The sequence below is a fragment of the Trichosurus vulpecula genome, chromosome 6 (assembly GCF_011100635.1).
Source record: "Trichosurus vulpecula isolate mTriVul1 chromosome 6, mTriVul1.pri, whole genome shotgun sequence".
Lineage (NCBI taxonomy): Eukaryota > Metazoa > Chordata > Mammalia > Diprotodontia > Phalangeridae > Trichosurus > Trichosurus vulpecula.
The window spans coordinates 40,924,362-40,944,103 of NC_050578.1; the positions used below are offsets into that span (position 1 = coordinate 40,924,362).

General features: G+C 38.7%; 1 protein-coding gene across 1 annotated transcript in view; it reads left to right on the top strand.

Moving 5' to 3' along the window:
• LOC118854388 (bifunctional heparan sulfate N-deacetylase/N-sulfotransferase 4) overlaps positions 1-19,742 on the top strand; it is a 221,893-nt gene that overhangs the window by 190,165 nt on the left and 11,986 nt on the right. The window contains exons 6-9 of the mRNA XM_036764746.1: positions 3,887-4,010; positions 5,893-6,067; positions 15,526-15,696; positions 17,050-17,159. Coding sequence (XP_036620641.1) covers positions 3,887-4,010; positions 5,893-6,067; positions 15,526-15,696; positions 17,050-17,159 — 580 coding nt within the window. The remainder of the gene's footprint in view (positions 1-3,886; positions 4,011-5,892; positions 6,068-15,525; positions 15,697-17,049; positions 17,160-19,742) is intronic.

A 19,742-nucleotide genomic window follows, 5' to 3' on the forward strand; every position in this document is an offset into this window, starting at 1 on the left:
GAGAGAGATCCCCTTGGCAGTCTAGTGAAGCTTATAGACCCCTTCTTAAAATAATGTTTTAAATGCATAAAATACAATACATGAGATCACAAAGGAAACTAATTATATTGAAGTAAGGGTGTCTTTTTCCCCTCCAAGATCACAGACCTCCTGAAATCTATCTGTGGAACCCAGGTTAACAAGTCATGACATAGTCAGACAGCAGGGAAAAGGGTTCCAGTACTAGAGTCCTAACAACTCTTGAAAACACGTAACCTCTTTTGAAAATATTTTATTGATATATTTTGTTTTATATCTTCTTTATTTCCCTTTTTTCCCTTCCAAAGAGCCATCCCTTATAACAAGAGCAAGAACAAAAGAGAAAAGGCGGGGAGGAGAAAGGAAGAGGGAGGAGAGAGAGACATAGAGACTCAGAGAGACAGAAAGAGGAGAGACAGAGAGAAAGAGAGACAGAGATACAGAGTAATAGGGAGGGAGGAAGAAGAAAACAGCTCCATCATTTGTCATTTTGTGGCAGAGATGCCACGAATTTAGACAAGACCTCAGTTTCTTCAACCACAAAAAGAGGGGTTTCTATTAGATAACCTCAAAGACTCCTTCCAGCTTGAAGTTTATGCTGCATCATCACATACCAGATTTCAATTTTCAATTTATCTAAATAGAAGAGGTCTGAATTCTAAAAGAATTGAGGTGAAGCAGTAATAGAAATACATTTCAGCTGATAAAGTATGAGGCCGCATGAAACCGTGGGAAATACAGAGAGTTTGGAGTCAGAAGATCTGAAACCACCCTGTGCTATCCTATGTCACCTATGTGACCTTGAGAAAATCATTGTAACTCCCTGGGCCTGTTTCTTCAACTAGAAAATGAGGGGTTGGTCAGGTTGGTCTCTAAGTTCCCTTCCAGCTCTATCAACAATCCTACTGAGAGCAGGCCTCCATCAGAATAACAGGAGTTCACCTCTAGTCTTTGACACGCATTGTCTGTGTGATCTTTGGCAAGCTACTCAACTTCTCTATTCCCTAGTAGCTCCAAGATTGAATCCTGAGCAATTTCTGATCTCTATGTTACACTTCTCCCCTCCTAACCTTTACTAAGATGAATTTGTCATGAACTCTGTTTTCTTTCTCTCTCTCTCTCTCTCTGTCTTTCACACACACACACATACATATATGTGTGTATATATGCATATATATAAAACTTACTATAACTTAACATTACATTAACTTATATTACATTACTTACATTAACTTACAAAGCTTACTATAACTTAATTATACATTAAGACAGGAAAATCTTCATTTGGACTCAGGTAGAACCAGGATTAACACAGCAGGCATCATGGCCATGGGACATGGCATGTTGGATGCCTTTCCACTCCCCCATATTGTCATATGGGAGAAATCATTGTCAAAATGAACTCAGTGGAAGTCCTAAAGAAGAAAGGAAGGCAGAAAAAAGAAACATGTAGAATGTGCAGCAAATGGAGTAGAAGAAAGACAGAAAGGAAACAAGCATTTAATAAGCACCTACTATGTGTCAGGTACTATGCTCAACATGTTACAAATATTATATCATTTAATCCTCCAAACAACCCTGGAATATAGATGCTCTTATTATCCCCATTTTGCAGTTGAGGAAACTAAGACAGAATGAGGTTAAATGACTTGCCTGGGATAATGGTGCTAATACGTGTCTAAGGCTAGATTTGAACCCAGGTCTTCCAAACTCCAGACCCAGAGCTTTATCTGCTGTGCCACTGGGTAACTTGTGAGTGATTTTATATTTACACAAATACAATATACAAGAGGCAAGATGGAAAAGTAGATAGAAAGCTAGCCTCGGAGACAGAAAGATTCAAGTTCAAGTCCTACCCCTGAAACATACCTGGCTGTGTGGCTTTGGGTAAGTCATGTAATTTCTCAGTGGCAATTCTCTCTACACAACTCTCTAAGACCTGAACTTTAGTTTACTATCTGCACTGGTGAAGCAAATTATCCACAAGAAGTTCCCTCTGGCATAAAAATACACCCTAGATAGAGATTAGATGGATGGTTGGATGGATGGATGGATGAATGGAGGGATGGATGGATGGATAGGTAGATAGATAGATAGATAGATAGATAGATAGATAGATAGATAGATAGAGAAACAGAGGTGTATAACTGGTATATAAACATATCTGAGGGCAGTATCTTGTGTTTTTCGTCCTCTTCCCTGAGTTCCTCTTTGTCCTTCAGTAGCACCGAGCTTGGTCCAAAGCAAGGGCCTAAATTAATTTCTTTGATTTATGTTTCCCTAATACCATTTTTGAGATGCAGACTGGGTGAGTGAATGAATGAGCAAATGATTGAATGAATAAGTGAATGAAAAACCATTTCTTAAGTGCTTACTATATGACAGGTACTATTATAAACATGGAGAATACAAATACAGAAGAGAGACAGACTTTATCTGTCCTTGCCCTTGCCCTCGTTGTCAGAGAGATTCTGTTTCAGGAGGGGGACACAACACGTACATGGGGATGTGGCCAAACTGGAAAAAGGTAGAAATAGGGAGTAAAGCCACAGGGTTAACATGCCCAAGGTATTGGTTTGATTATTAACTTCATAGGAAGAGATGGAAAACAGGAGCAGTTTCAGGGCCATTGGCAAGAATGAACCAGGTGAATGACCAGATAGGATGCGAAGCATGAGCTAATTTGGAGCTAGCCAGATATAGTAAGGTAGGGAAGTCCCCTGAGCAGCTAGGTGGCTCAGTGGATAGAGCACTGCCAGACCCAGAGTCAGGAAGGTCTGAGTTCAAATGTGACCTCAGACATTAACTAGCTATGTGAACCTGGGTAAGTCACTTAATTCTTTTTGCCTCAGTTTCCTCATCTGTAAAATGAACTGGAGAAGGAAACGGAAAGCAACTCCAGTTTCTTTGCCAAGAAAACCCCAAATGGGGTCAGGAAGAATTAGACACCACACCAATGACTCAACAACAGGGACATTTTCACTCTCCTATTTACCAGTCAAGATAGCTCAGTTGTAGAACTGACATTCTAAAACAAATGTAAAATAGGACTAACAACAGAAGTTGTTGATCTTCATTACTGGAGGGAGTTGACGTGAATTTCTACATTGGGAGTTCTCCACGATGATGAAACCACAAGCTTTGTGAAAAGATGAATTAAAAAATAATAGCTCCATTTAGAACTTCTTGTCCAGTGGGGTATTGAAATAGAAGAATACACCGCTGAGTAACATAATGGAGTATCCATCCATTCCTAGAGATTTGGAAGTGGGGGGGGGAGGAAATCAGTTGTTATTTACCTGCCTAAAGACAACCCCAAATGGGGTCATGAAAAAGTTGAAACAACTGGAAGAATTGAACAGCAACAACAAAGACCTCCTCTCTTTGTCTCTCAATCTCTCTCTCTCTCTCTCATACTCTCTCTCTGTCTTTCTCTCTCTCTCTCTCTCTCTCTCTCTCTCTCTCTCTCTGTCTCTCTCTCTCATTGTCTCCCTCTCTCTCTTTGTCTCTCTCTGTCTCTCCCTCTCTCTCCCTCTCTCTCCCCCCTCCCCAGCTTTATTTTAGGAATTAACTTCTTATTTTTGCTGTCCTTTGATGATGAATTAGTCATAATCATACTTTTTCCATAGTCCATAGTCATAATCGCATCAGTGTTGTTGATTGAGTCCAACAAGTTATAATAGAGGATTTTGTTTCTTTAAGAGTGCTAACCATCTCCAGGAAATCATTTAGACACTGGGGAGAACTGTTTTGCTTAATGGATTTTCCCCCTTCTTCTTTTGATAAATACTGCTTTAAGTAAAAGCTGAGGCATCTCCTTTCATGAGTGTTTATGTTCCATAATCCTTTATCCTCTTCTTTGCCGTAGGGACAACTGCACTTTATTTATTTCTACTTATGCATCCTTCCATCATCAGCAATCTCCCTAGTCCAAAAACATTTGAAGAAGTTCAGTTCTTTAATGGAAACAACTATCAGAAGGGAATTGACTGGTAAGAAGGATAAGAAAAAAGAATGTATATTATTAACACACACTAAATCGCAATGGAGCAATTATAGATGTACGCAGGACATCTGCATAATTACCAGATGAATTTGTTATACTCAGTGCTATCACAATGAATTAGAAATTAATTCATAATGATGAGACACTTAATCAGTGTTGCCCATAATTTTATTTGGACAGTACAATGATGATAATATTTTTCTAGTAAAATAATATGATTGAATAAAGAACATGGTGGTGTTCCATATCAGAATATTTAATAAGGTTATTTAAATTTTCTAAAGCTTGTTATTTGATTACACCTAGAAAATTTTTTTTTTGCTAAAGATATAGTCAGTTCTCTCATTTATATTCCTATTGATGCTGAGAAACTCAGATGATATGCATTTTTAATATATGTTGTAAGATATTTATTCATTAACTATGTATGCTGTACATGTTACAATACAATACAGTGATATTAAATATTCAGATCATAACAGAACATTGACAAAACCATGTTATCACTAGTTGCATACATAGCTTAAGAGAAATAGTCAGTTGATACATCTCATAAATTGTGGAAACCAATATCACCAAAAATGCTTTGACATGCATATTTTCTTCTGGAGTGTAACAGAATGTACCTGATGCTGTCATTGATCTTCTGATGTCACCTCTATTATTTTGATTCCAACCATTCTAAATATATATTGATATGATTCCCCCAATTTCTCAATAAATGAGGGAGCATTCTGTGAGGAGAATTTCCTTGGATATGTAGACTTATATGCCATGCCTCAGTGAGTTAACATCACACATAAACCTAATTCCCTAATTAAATCCCCACTGGTGGGCATGGCCAGGACCAGATTAGGAACAAGGATGTCAGTTAGCAAGGCTGGACATTCTTAAATGTGCATAATGCCCTTACTGTGTACCATGATAACTTTATTCTCTCTGGCTCTTGGCTAACCATTAGAAATCACTGGAGCCTCCACTGATGACCTAGAGATTAGAAAAAGATGGTTTTCTCTTATGTCTGAGCCCCACTTGAGGGCCAAATTTGGGGAAGGGAGGTAGTGAGGGCTCTTCTTTGCACTTGAGAAACCCAATTGCCCGTGTCCAGGGAAGAAATGTGCCTTATATGGATTCAGAATGTTTCCCCTTATATTTATTTCTGGAACACCTGGGGATTGCAGATGTGAGGAGCAGTTATGAAGGTTTCAAATGTAATTCAGGCACCGCACTGTGTAACCTCAGAGCATACTAACTCCATAATCTAAACAAAGAAGAGCATTTATATGGCATATGGAAGAGGGAACCTACAGAGGCTCCATGGGATCAAAACAGCAGGAAATATTTCCTTAATTACTTTAGATAGATGGTAATGTGTCCACATTGCTTTACATAGTACAAATTATGCAGAAGTTAAAAAAAGAAAACAACTATACTCTAATCTCTTTAGTATTTTATTGCTATTCTGAGTTCCACATCTTTCTTACAAGAACATTTTAATCTTAATTTAGGAAGTTTTACAGTCAAGTTCACACTTATAATTTTGCAGTTTAAAAATGTCTTCTGAGGAAAGCTCATTTTTTAAAACCATGATAAGCCTAGTTTTCTTGATTAAGCTTTTGATAACACTGACTCATGGTCCGAGAGTATTTTTTTCCCAATGAAATGAATCACTAGGATACTTTGAACATTGTTCCTTTACATTCAAAGAATACTGCTGACTTAAGGATTAGCCTCAAATGATTAAAATTTGGCCCTATGTAAAATTTGAACTTGAACTTGAAAATCAAAGGGCTTGGAAACTTTTACAGAGAAAATGTGAGAAAGAGTTCATATTTTGACTTCTGCTCTTTGTCTCATCCCTCCTCCAGGTATATGGATTTTTTCCCTGTCCCCTCCAATATTACCAATGATTTTCTATTTGAGAAGAGCGCTAACTACTTCCATTCAGAGGAAGCTCCCAGGAGAGCTGCATCTCTGGTTCCCAAGGCCAAGATCATCACCATTCTCATTGACCCCTCAGACCGAGCATACTCCTGGTACCAGGTATTAACATTTTCCAAGGCTCTAAAGATAGAATGATTGTGGTTAAGATTCACTGACTGTTGCGTAAAATAAAAACAAATCAAAACAATGATTAATAAATAATGAATAAATATGTGTTAAACAAGTGTTCCAGGTACTGTGCTAAGTTCTGGAGATACAAAAAGAGACAAAAGACAGTCCCTGCCCTCGAGGAACTTAAACTCTAGTCGGGGTGGGGGATAATATACAAATAAACATATACAAAACAAGCTTTATACATGATACATTAACAGAGGGAAGGGACTGGAACTGAGAAGCTGGGGAAGGCTTTAATAGAGATGCTGGAGAGGTGAAATCAACAGGTCTTGGCAACAGATGGGATATGGGAAGAAGGGTGAGAGATAAAGAGGAGTCCAGGATGACCCCTATGTTGTGAGATTTAGTGACTGGAACGATGATTTAGCACTCTAAAGTAGTAAGGAAGGTCAGAGGAGGAGGAAAATTTCGGGGGAAAGATTCTAAATTTGACTTTGGACATGTTGAGTTCAGTGACTCTGGACATTCAGTTTGAGATGTATGAAAGGATGGGAGATGTGAGATTGGAAATCAGCAGAAGGCTTGGGGCAGGATAGATAGATTTCAGAATTATTGGCATAGAGATAGCAAATTGAACTACAGGAGCTGATGAAATCACCAAGTGAAGTAATGTAGAGAGAGAAGAGAAGAGGGTCTAGGACAGAACCCCGAGGAGCATGTATGTTGAAAGGGCATGATCTGGATGAGGATCCAGCAAGGAAATTGAGAAGGAGTGACCAGATAGGCAAGAGGAGAACCAGGTAAGAGTAGTATCCCAAAAACCTAGACAGAAGAGAATGTCAGGAAAAAGATTGTGACCAGTAGAGTCAAAGGCTGGAGAGATAAAGGAGGAGGACTGAGAAAAAGTCATTGGATCTGGAAACTAGAAGATCATTGGTGAGAGCAGGGTCATTGGAATGATAAGGTAAGAAGCTGTATTGTAAGGGGTCGAGAAAAGAATAAGAGGAGAGAAAGTGGAAGCACCTGCTGTAAATGGCCTTTTAAAGGAGTTTAGCTACAAAGAGAAGAAGAGATAGAGGATGACAGTTAGTGGAGATGGAAGGATGAAATGTCTTTTCAGGACATGGGAAACATGGACATGTTTGTAGGCAGTAGGAAATGAGCTAGTAGACAGGGGAACATTGAAAATAAGTGAAAGTGGGAATGACAGAGGAAGCAATCTGTTGAAGGAGATGGGATGGAATGGGATCACTTAAACAGGTAGAGAGGTAGTCTTGGTAAGGAGTAACACCACTTCATCATGCAAAACAGCCAGGGGTGAGGGAAGAGATCACGGAAGAAGGCACCTGAGTGATAGGAAATGAGGAAACGAAAAGACAAACTTCACAGCAAATGTACTCAAGTTTTCCTTAAAATATGGGTACACACATTTTACTGATTATACAGTTTGAACCCTTACTCTTCTCCTTTTTAGTTAAATGGCCAGTGTCAAGTCAACTCACTTCCCTAAGTCTCAGATGCCTGAAGGACTCTCTGACACAAGGGATCTGAGTTAGGGAACTAGAAGGTTTTCTTCTAGCTCTAAATACATTAGTTCATCTTCTTATGAAAATATATGAAAGTCTCTAAGAAAAAGTTGCGTATTATGAATACTTGTCTTTAAGAAAGGATCAAAACTGAACAGGCAGACTTCAGAAAAACCTGGAAAGACTTACATGAACTGATGCTGAGTAAAGTGATCAGAACCAGGAGAACATTGTACACAGTAACAGCCACAGTGTGCGATGACTGGCTTTGATAGACTTAGCTCTTCTCAGCAATGAAAGGACTTAAAACAATTCCAAAAGACTCATAATGGAAAATGCCATCCACATACAGAAAAAGAAATATGGAGTCTGAATGCAGATCAAAGCAGACTATTGTCTTTTTTTGTTTTATGTTTTTCTTTCTCATGGTTACTCCCACTTGTTTTAATTCTTCTATACAACATGACTAATGTGAAAATATGTTTACTAGGAATGTCATCTTGGGGAGGAGGAGAGGAAGGAGGGGGAGAAAATTAAAAACTTATAGAAGTGAATGTTGAAAACTAAAAATAAATTAACTTTTAAAAAGTAAAAAAAATTTTAAAGGATCAAAGTATGTGATGTGGCAAGGGGAGATAAGGCTGAAGTTATTTTTATTGAGAAATTGTATGGCCAGTGTTATTATAATAGAGCAACCACGAGGAATCAGGGGATCTGGATACAAATTTCAGTTCCATTACTAACCCTGAAAACTTAGGCAAGTCATTTAACTTTCCTCATGCCTCAGTCCTGTCATCTATTAAATTTTAGTAATCAACCAAGAAGAATTTAATAAGCACCTGCTATGTGCCAGCCACTGTGCTAAATGGTGTGGATGTCAAGACAAAAATGAACAGTTTCTGCCCTTCTGGAACTTAAATTCTATGGGAGAGAAAACATGCACCCAAACCTGTCGATGTAAAACGTATAAGTAAATTCAAGATAATTTTAGAGGGAAAGTTAATCATCTGAGAGGGACAGGAAATGGCCCATGTGCAATGTGCCACTGGAATCGAGCTTTGAAAGAAAGTAGCAAATCTGAAAGTAATGATAACATCTGTTTTTGTTGCAACCTTAAAGTACAGTTGTATAGATCAAATATGTGGAAATACTTTGAAAAATAGAAATCATACAAATTTAAGATCTTATTTTTAGTTCAACTGATGACTATCCACATGGGAACTTCGAGGTAACTTTTCATTTTTAATTGTCATTATATTTGGCTTTTAAGAAGCCTTATTCAACCGCATTGTTAGTTCCCATCCTCTCCTCTGGTCTTGGCTCTAGGGACACAGTTGAATGCTTCATGATGTAATTATTCTATACAGCTGTGCTCCATACTCAGTGTGTGGCCTATCAAGGGGATGGGTGGGCTATGCTCCAAGGCTGGGTCAGCTTTGTTGATTATTGCAGGGATCTCTCTAATATTAACCACCACCCACAAGCATATGCAGGATAGGTTACCATTACCTCATCCTTTCCTCTGCTCTGTCCCTTTTAATCCAGATAGCCTCTCCCAACTGCCCCTGCCAGACAGATCCAGTTATCCTTACAGAAGTTCCCTACAGCATTTTCCAATTTAAAAAGTATTTGCCCATATAAGTAGGTGGCTATGACTACCCTTCCCATTTTATTGATATAGAGACTAAGGCCAAGGGAAGTAGTGGATTTGCTCTTGGGATTACAGATTAATTAAATGGTAAATGCCTGACTCAATTCAAAGTTTTCTGCCTGTGGGGCCAATGGCTTTCCAAATTATGCTGGGTCTCATTTATACTAAGGTGCCATTCACAGATAAAACTCAAAATGTTACCTCTTTGGGATAAATTTGCATTTTAACAGGGGATAAAAGCTCATGTCAAATACCTTATTCCAGTTGAATTTCACTTATCAGTAAGACATCTGGAGGTACTATAGAGCTGGAGAATCTTCCCAAGATTTCTGGTATCATACCACACAGGAGCTAAAGAATAATAATTGTTATTATTGTTAATGATAACTAGTAACAATGCAACAATCTACATGACTGTGCAAGAATAGAAACGTGCATTTTGAAAATTTTGCTTTCCCTAATTGTTTGCACTGGAAAGGAGAGCTGCCATAGAAGCCATGAAAGCATGGGTTTGGCATCTGAAAAAGATCCAGGTTTGGCATCTGACACATTTGACAGTATGACCCGGGGCAAGAATTTGACTTTTCAAGGTTCTAAGCAACTCTCTTGTAAGACTAGAAATTGCAGAATATGTGCCAAGTTGCATTGGTAGAGTGAATTTCCACACTGGGGCATCCCTTATAACAGGGCTGTCCAAAATGCGGCCCAGGGGCAGCATGCGGCCTGCCTACAAGCATAGAAATTTACATAAATGCTTTAGAAAACAAAGCCGAGCTACCGCAGAGCTCTCACTAAAATAGTAAATCAAAATATATTGTCTATTGTTTCAATAAAAATCTAAAGTTGGACAGCCCCGCCTTATACCAATGAAATCATAGGTCCATCTAGTGCCTTTCCCTCTGCTTCAGCAGCAGTAAGACATATTAGAACCAGCACTAGAACCAGGAAGAATTGGGTTCAGGTCCGGCCTCCTACTAGTTGTGAGATTGTAGACAAGTCACTTAACTTCTCAACATCTCAGGAAGCTCTCTAAGACTAGATGTGGCAAAGTAGATACTGGTCTGCATTGATAAAAGAAGGAGCTTCCTCACCAGAAAAATAACAAAATTGGAATCTCATTGCCAAATTTGTAAATGCATAAAAAATGATTCACTGCATTAAAAAAAAAACAACTTGGTTCTTCTGCTATCGATGCTAAAAAGAAAGATCACCTATCAGTTATGGGTTCTCATTAAAATCAAATTAGCCCATCATGAACAGATAATGTAGAAGCCCTCTTATGGCCAATAGTTTAAGTCTCTTTCCCAAAATTCTTTTCTCTTAGGACCATCTAGCCCATAGAAAAAATTACTAGACTGTGTCTCAGTTCCCAGTTCTTTGGTGAAGGTGTTAAGGTACCACCACGTGCTTCTCAAAATCTGCACAGCAACCCACAGGGAAAGATTAAAGGAACACAGATAATCCCCAAACTTGATAAATAGCCCTCGTGAACTGGGCTGGCCACATGTCACTTCTTAGCATCTTTGGCAGGCATCTGCAGGATTTCCTGGATCACCTACCACAATGAAAGCCCTTTAAAGAGTGCAGAGGACATAACAGTGTGCCTTTCTAACCATATGGGCTCTCATATTGCAAAGCAAGATAAGCATAGTAATCTCTGAGCCTGTGAGCTCCCAAACCACAGGAAAACAAGTTTAAAGTCAAACCTACAGGAAAGAATTCTGGATGCTTTCATGCAAAAGGTAGCACTCTTTCTCAGAGAGTGGAAGCAGCAAGGCAATCTTCTCTTTTCCCAGAGAGCATTTTGAGTGAAATAAATTCATGTATGTAGGATGCTTCTTTAGGTAAAAAGGGTGAATAAGAATGTTTTGAAGGAGATATTTTAAACTGATAATAGTCTTCAGTGCCAGAATGTGATAATAGCTCCACATTTTTAAATTATTCAGCCCCAACTTAAAATGTCTAGCCCATTCCTTTCTGCTCAGTAAATAGGGTAAATTTTCTGTTTGTTCAATAAGGATCCTAGAGCAGGCCCTTATAGATGTCCATTGCTGTTGTAAATACTGGTACACATCTTTATAATGAGCCAGAGTAGGGTTCTATAAAGGTATGGATCTTTTAAACTACTATCCTTTGTTATTTCACTTATCTTTAAAAGGAGCAGTTAGGTGGCACAGTGGATAGAGTAGAGCCCTTGGAGTTGGGAAGACCACCTTTCAAATCTTGCTCCAAATACTTATTAACTGTACGACCCTAGACAAATCACTTATTTCTTTCTGCCTCATTTTCTTTATTTGCAAAGTGAGTTTAATAAAAGTGCTATGTCACAGGATCATTATGAGGTTTAAATGTGCAAACCTTCAAGTACTATAATGCTAGCTATTATTCTCTTGACATGCTAATTTCCTGATTCATTTTTATGGAAGAAAGTTTTTTTTAAGAAGTTTATGTTGAATTTGTTCAAAGCAATATAAAATAGAGTAAATGCTTAATTCTGTTTTCTGTACATCTCATATTGTGAGCCCGCTGTAAGTATTTGTACCTTGACCAATTTTCAAATATTTTCAATTATTTCCTGTTTATCACTCAAGGAGGTAGAGAATTAGGAATTTTTGAACTAACATATAGCTACATGCTTATATTTTATTCATATTTGTTTGTACTGACTGGGTCATCTGTCACTTCCACATTTGTGTTGACTGTATGTATTGTGTGAAGATAGAGAGCTGGCCTTTGAGTGAGAAAGACCTGAACTTAGATTTTGCCACTGATATGTATTAGTTGTGTAAACATGGTCAAGCCCCTCAACTTCTGGTTGCTCCAGAAAATTCCCTAAAATTATAAGTGACAGATCTTGGACACCAGGGAGTTCATAAATAAAATCATAGATCCAAACCACACACATGTACATACATACACACATATATGTGCACACATGTGTGTATGCATATATTACCAAAAACACCTAGTACAGTGTATTTCCACACAAGGTGCTCAGCAAATCCTGCACTAATGGAGAGAAACTGTTAGACAGAAAACCAAAATCTGTCAAGCCGACATCTTTTCTACTACTTGGCCCACCCTAATCAATGCCACCATTATGTAGTATCATCCATCCTTATTCCTTCACTTCCTTTGTATCTGCTTTATTCCTAACCATTCTATTAGCCATTTTCACATCCAAATAAAATACCTTTCATTTGGGCTGGTTGATAGTTTGAGGCAAGGAGCTCAATGCCATACCATGACCACATGTTGGAGCTATGGAATCTCAGAACTGAAAGAAACCTCAGAGGTAGGATCATAGATTGAGTGCTGGAAATGACCTTAGAGGTCATCTAGTCAACCTCCTCCTTAAATATGAGGAAACCGAGGTTCATAAAGATAAAGCAACTTGCCCTAGGTTTTCCAACTCCAAAACCTTAGAGACAGAAAGTAGTAGACAGAGCTTAAAGCACTTGGAATCACTAAGTCCTCGTTGCATCATTTCAGTCACATCTGCCTCTCTGTGACCTCATTTGGAGTTTTCTAGATATAGATACTGGAGTGGTTTGTCATTTCCTTCTCTAGCTCATTTTACAGATAAGGAAACTGAAGCAAACAGGGTTAAATGATTTGCCCAGGGTCACCCAGCAAGTGTCAAGTGTCTGAGGTCACATTTGAATTCAGGTCCTCCTGACTCCAGAGGTGGCACTCTGTCCCCTGAGCCACCAAGTTGCCCATAGAATCAGAAAAATCCAGGTTCAATTCCCACTTCAAATATTTACTGTCTGTGATCCTGAACAAATCACTCGATTTCTAAGTCTTTCAGTTTCCTCCTATGTAGAATATGGGGTTGGACTCAAAGGTCTGCTTAAATCTGTGGTCAAAATACATCTCTGAATAAGAATTCCTTCCACAGCATTTTTAAAAAGTAGTCATGAAACCACGAGTTGAGGATTTCCAAAGATGGGGCACTCAACTATCTCTTAAGTCAGCCCTTTCAACTTGTGAACAGCGCTATTGTTCAGAATATTTTTTCTTGCATCAACTCCAAATCTGCCTATTTGAAAGTTCCATTTACTACTCATAACTTTTCCCCCAGGACCAATCAGAACATGCCTTAATCTTCCACCTGACAGCCCTACAAAAATTTAAAGAAGTGACCTGCATGTGGAGGGGTAGATCAAAATCTTCTCCCCTTCCTAAATCTGTCTTTTCCTTCTGTGATTCATTGGCAACAGGGAGAACCATACCCACTCCCAGCTAAGGTCTACAGTTTATTTCCTAATATTTTAAACTTCTTAGGCTACTCCCTTCAAGTAATATTTGCCACCACCATCCTCAGCTTTTTCTTCTCCTAGCTTACTGTCCCCAGTTACTTTAAACAATGTTTGTATGACAATTTCCATACTCTAACAATTTTGGTCACCTTTCCTCTGCATCCTCTACAATATGCCAATGCCTAAAACCTCTTCCCTCTTTCTCTTTGGGAAAGTCCCTGACAAAATTGCTTTTTCTCCTTTTTCCTTTTGCCCTCACCCAAATGGTCTCCATCATGCTTCCTGCTTTTCATTTATGGATTTCTTTGCCATAAGACTTTACCCAATACATCCCTTTTAAAATATGTCCTCCTGCACCTATATTCTAGCTAGGAGTAACATCACCCCAAACCTCAATTATGCCTTGGCAGACAAATTTGCCTCCCTGAATCTCCAATTCAATTTGTGTATTAGTCATGCTACTTATATTTATAACAGATATGTGAGACCACAAGTTTTATTACTATTTTAATATTTTCTTCTGGGAAATTACTGGATCTTTCCATTTATATTCTTCTTCCTTTGTCATGCCTGGTATTTTCTCTGGCTTCTGGTTTATCAAGTAAATGCCAGTAGTTTTTTCCCTGCTTCTTCATTTTCAGGGGTTAGGCTGTCTTGATCAGATTTTCAGTTTCCAAGTAAATTACACACACACACACACACACACACACACACACACACACACACACACACAGAGAGAGAGACAGAGAGACAGAGAGACAGAGACAGAGAGAGACAGAGAGAGAGACAGAGAGAGACAGAGAGAGAGAGGGAGAGAGATAAACCTCCTGAACTTTTGTCAAGGAGTATATGGACTATGGATTAAGAACCCCAGGTATATAGTAAGCTTACCCTAACTCCCCATCCCTCCTTGGATTTTTCCTAATTTTATTAGATAGGGGGCTACTCTCTTATTTTCTCTGGCATGATTGATTTGCAATTAGCAAATTCTTGCCAATACCCTAATGTAAACTAGCTCCCATTATGTGAAAATATGATTTCTAGCCCCTTCATATCTGTTCACTTCTCTCTACTGATCATATTACAATTGTCTGTCTGCCCAAAACAAAACCCAAACTTTATTGCCTTTTGGGTATCTTTTGGTAACTAGAACTGGGCCTGAATACTACAAAGAGTAAGAGGAATGGGAACTAATACCTTCATGTATTCTGAAATATGTGACAGCTAGGCACTAGCAACAACGTCATTCTGCATTCTTGCCTCTCCCCTCCTTTGCCCTTCTTCTAACCTCTTGCACTAGAACCACTAGAACCACACGCACCCCAATAGAAGTTATGGCTGTAGTTAAGTCCATAGCAATACATAGCCAGTCGGTAATCATTTATATCAGGAATTTCTAAACTCTGGGGGATATGGAAAAGGAAAGAAAAGAAGGGAAAAGAAGAGACGAGAAGAGAAAGGAAAAAGGATAATCCTTGTAGTTCAATAGCCCCAAGTAGTTTACATTCTATTGGGAGACACAACAAAATATAGGCAGGGTAGATAGAAAGTAATTTCAGGGGAAAGGGGGCCAGTAAAGGCTCCTGGAATAGAATTTTAGTTGATATTTGAATGCTGCCATGGAAGCTGTGCTCATACCCATTAAATTCAACTTCTATCAAATTCATTGTATATGCATCATTGTCAGCTTGACATCTAATGGCATTTCTGACATCATTCAAATAGTGTCTCTGCTTTGTATGGAAGCATTATTTAGGGAGGAAAACAATCATAAACTTATCCAGCTTACTTGCACTCATGCAGCTTAGTGTATACTCCAAAAATATTTTAAAATGAACCCTGGTTTAAATTTCCAATTGGTCCCTGTGCTTAATGCCATATTTGTGAGCCTGAAATCAATTTATGAAATTTCTAGTGTCCATGCGAAGGCTTGGACTCCTGTTATAGATTATATATTTCTCTGCTACAGAAACTCACTTTGTGGTTAACTTTTTTTTGTTCAAGCACCAGCGATCTCATGAGGATCCAGCTGCCCTGAGGTTTAATTTCTATGAAGTTATTACGACAGGACATTGGGCCCCATCTGAATTAAAAACGCTACAGAGGAGATGTCTGACTCCTGGATGGTATGCAGTCCACATAGAGAGATGGCTGACTTATTTTTCTACTTCTCAGGTAATACCTTGAAATCATTTTAACCATTTCTCTAGATTACCAGTTCTCAGAATATGGGCCAGTGATACTTAAGGGTCCCAGATACCTCATTCAGAGGGTCTAGGATGCCAAAACTATTTTATAATAATCTTAAGATTTTTCAAAACTTCTAATACAATAAAATATTGAAAGACATAACCAAGATAAATAAAAGCTCTTAGGGGGAGTGTGAGTCATTAATAATTTTAAGAGCGTAAAGGATTATTGAGACCAAAATATTTCAACCTAGATCGTGATTATGTCTCTTTGACGGGGAATGTGAATTAATATTATAGCTAGTGTGGATTTTAAAATCCTAAGTGTCAATCAAGGTAAAATTAGATGGACTCCTCTAATCAGCCCCTTGGCTTCAGGATAGGAATAATGTAAATAAACTATTGGATTATAGGATCCCTAGTTCTGGAAACACTTCTCAGAAGGAGGCTCCTAGTCTTCCTCATTAGGCTGTCCTAGAAAGTACCTGCTCTTCATGGGCAAAATCCTCACAGTCAAATTTGATTTGTTTCAAAATCAAGAAGGAATAACTAGTAATTAAACAGCCTCACAATAACATTTAGAGGGCAACAACCAAGTGCTTTGGGATTATTTAGGAAAGTAACCAGGTAGAGTTGTGTAATCCCTGCAACTGAGGGAGACTGAACCTGGTGGATTACCTGAGTTGCCTACAGAAGAGCAAACTAACAAGGTCTGAAATGGAGTGAGTCCAAGCTTCTGGACAGAGTAGTGGTAGGGTTGGGCCATAAGTGGCTACTTTGCTACTAGTCTGGGTGAGATGGGGGGGAGCAGATAAAAAAGAAAGAAGAGGGGGAGGGAGGGAAGAAGGAAGGAAGAAAGGAATGAAGGAGGGAGGGAGGGAGGGAGAGAAGGAAGGAAGGCCCCAGCTCTTGAACAGAATTAAAGTCAGTAGTGTGGCAAAATACACTGGTTTGGGATTCTGAGGACCTAACTTCAAATTCTGCATAACCTTGGAAAACTCACTTAACTTGTTCTCTATTGCTCCAACTGTAAAATGAGGGGCTGGGACCAAATGGACTCTAAGGACCTTTCCAGATCATATTTCTGTTCTTACATAGTCATGGGATTGTGAAAAAGAAAGAAGTGCAGAATTACTCTCTGCTCAACACTTTGATCAGCCTCTAATTTAGCTTCAACAAGAGGTCTTGAAATTTTGGAATAAGATGTTTAATCCCTAAGGTAGAGATCTAGGCAGTATATATCCCCTTTCTTTTGACTTATTTTTGTCTCATGATATTGCAAGAAAAGCGGCTGACTAAGATTTTATTGTTCTTAAAGTGACTATTTTGGGTTTTTTAGTTGCTAATTATTGACGGGCAGCAATTGAGATCTGACCCAGCTACTGTGATGGATGAAGTGCAGAAGTTTCTGGGAGTTACTCCTCATTATAATTACTCAGAAGCTCTAACGTAAGTCTATTCCTTTGAACAATTTCATTTGTTATTTGAGAACATAAATTATCACTGGTAGGTGTGGGTATAACATCATTAATAATGGCCAGAAATTCATACCTCAGTAGGCTGCTCAAAAAAACAGCCATTTTCATTACTTACTTAATGTCTCCCCTTGAAATAAAAAGGGTTTACAATGGGTTGCTATTAGTTCCCTTGGAATAAGAATAACAGTAGCAGTAATCATTATTCTTGTTTTCATTTGTATATCACTTTAAGAATTGCAAACATTTTTGCATTTTATCCGAAGAACAATTTTACAGATGGTGAAGCTGAGCATGAAAGTGTGTTGTTAAGTGTCTTGTAACACACCAGTGTTACAACTGATAATAAGTATCTAAAGTAGGATTTTATGTTCAGCGCTCTAATTATCCCACCACAAATATAACTATGTAACAGGAAAATCTTCCCTAAATCCTCTTCTGATGTCTCACTCTGGTATAAAAGTAACCTTGGATTTTAGGATATACCAATGGAGTTCAAACTTTGGCAGATTCTACCAATATGAAAAAGCTTTAAGGAACCACAAAGGGGCTTCCAAAGACAAATAGAACCTTTTGTATACTTGGGTCTGGAGGCTGGGGAGCCATAGGAGTTTATTGTAAAAAGAGCAATCCTAGAACTGATAGGGGACTATAGCAATTCACGAAGATGGTACAATTTGCATCAATAGTGAGAAAATTCCTGTGATAAAAACATGGATTCATTCCAACTTACTCGAAGCATTTAGTTTGTGCAAAGCAGCATACTAGTGTTGGACAACTGCAATTTTAAAATGGCTCATTTCCTCAAGAAGCTTGCATTTTATTCAGGGGATAGACATAGAAAAATATTCAATAATGATATAGGAGAGGATCCAGAAATCCATGAATCACGTAAACAGGTCAGGAAAACCAAGGGAGGAAAGATGGCTCATGAAGAGGAGATCCATTCGCGGCTTAGAAAGATCAAGAAAGATGATGACTGTGAAAGATACCAGATTTAAAAATTAGGAGGCCACTGAAAAACCTTGATAGAAGCAGTTTCAGTTGAGTGGTGAAGTCAGAAGCCAGACCACAAGAAACTGAGAAGTTCATGAAAGAGAAGAAGTAGAGGAAAGAAAGTAGTTTTGGTTGGGTTTTTTTTTTCCTTAAAATTTGGCTGTTAAAGGGAAAAGACATAGGACTATGGCTTGAATGTATGGTAGGATCAATCAAAGGAATTTTTTAAAATTTTTTAAGATTAGGGAATTTTGTTGTTGAGGTATTTTTCAGTCATGTTTGACTCTTCATGACCCATGAGTTTTCTTGGCAAGACCATTTCCTTCTCCAGCTCATTTTATAGATGAAGATAATAAGAAAGAGCTAAGTGACTTGCCCAGGGTCACACAACTAATAAGTGTCTGAGGCTAGATTTGAACTCAGGAATATGAATCTTTCTGATTTTAGGCCCAGCACTCTATTCACTTTGCCACCTAGCAGTCCCTAAATTAGGGAGACCTAGGTGTAATTGTTGGCAAAAGGGAAAATGGATGCTCAATGCTCAAAAGCCTGTCTATTATTACCAGAACACTCGCTCACATCTATTTTCCAACTACTGATCTCCCTGGCTTCCTTTAAGTCATAACTAAAATTCCACTTTTTATAGGAAACCTTCCTTACCCCTCTTAATTCCAGTGACTTTCCTCTTGAGAAGGGGATTAATGATTTCCCATTTCTCCTATTTATATTTAAAATAGATTTTTAAAAATGCGTCCTGTCTATATAGCTTCCTTTATATACATTTGCTTGCATGTTGCCTCTCATAGTAGATTATAGACTCCTTTAGAGAGGAGAAGGAGAGGGAGAAGGAGAGTGAGAGCCGAATTACCCAACTAGCTGGATCCACATTCAGGCAGCCAGGGCTACTCACAGGTTGTGTTTGTCCTTCATTTTAGAAGAGGACCATGACATCAGGGAAATGATGACATGACTTGCAATTGACTTTGATTTGAGTGAGGAAGGGCTGTGCAAGATCACCAGCCTCACTTTCTCCTCCAGAGTCATCTGGATCCAGTGTCCAGATATTCATCAGGATGGCTGGAGATGACCCAGGATGCAATGGGAGACCCTGGCCCTTTTAGGCTAAAGCGTTTTCAGGTTCTCACTAGTGAGGCAATGATGGCCAGAGGCTGCCCAGTTAACTTGGGGTTAACTGACTAGATTCTTCCTTCCTCCCTCCCTCCCTCCTTCCCTCCTTTCCTTCCTTCCTTCCTTCCTTCCTTCCTTCCTTCCTTCCTTCCTTCCTTCCTTCCTTCCTTCCTTTCTTCTTTCCTTCCTTCTTTTTGTTTTAATTAAAGGGCCCAAGCCTTGATTTACTTCTTTAAGAGGACTATACACTGAATGGGCATTACCTCACCAAAAGACCTCAACCTAAAAGGGCCAGGGTCTCCCGTTGCATTCTGGGTGATCTCCAGTCATCCTGATGAATATCTGGCCACTGGACCCAGATGGCTCTGGAGGAGAAAGTGAAGCTGGTGACCTTGCATAGCCCTCCCTCACCCAAATCAAAGTCAACTCATGT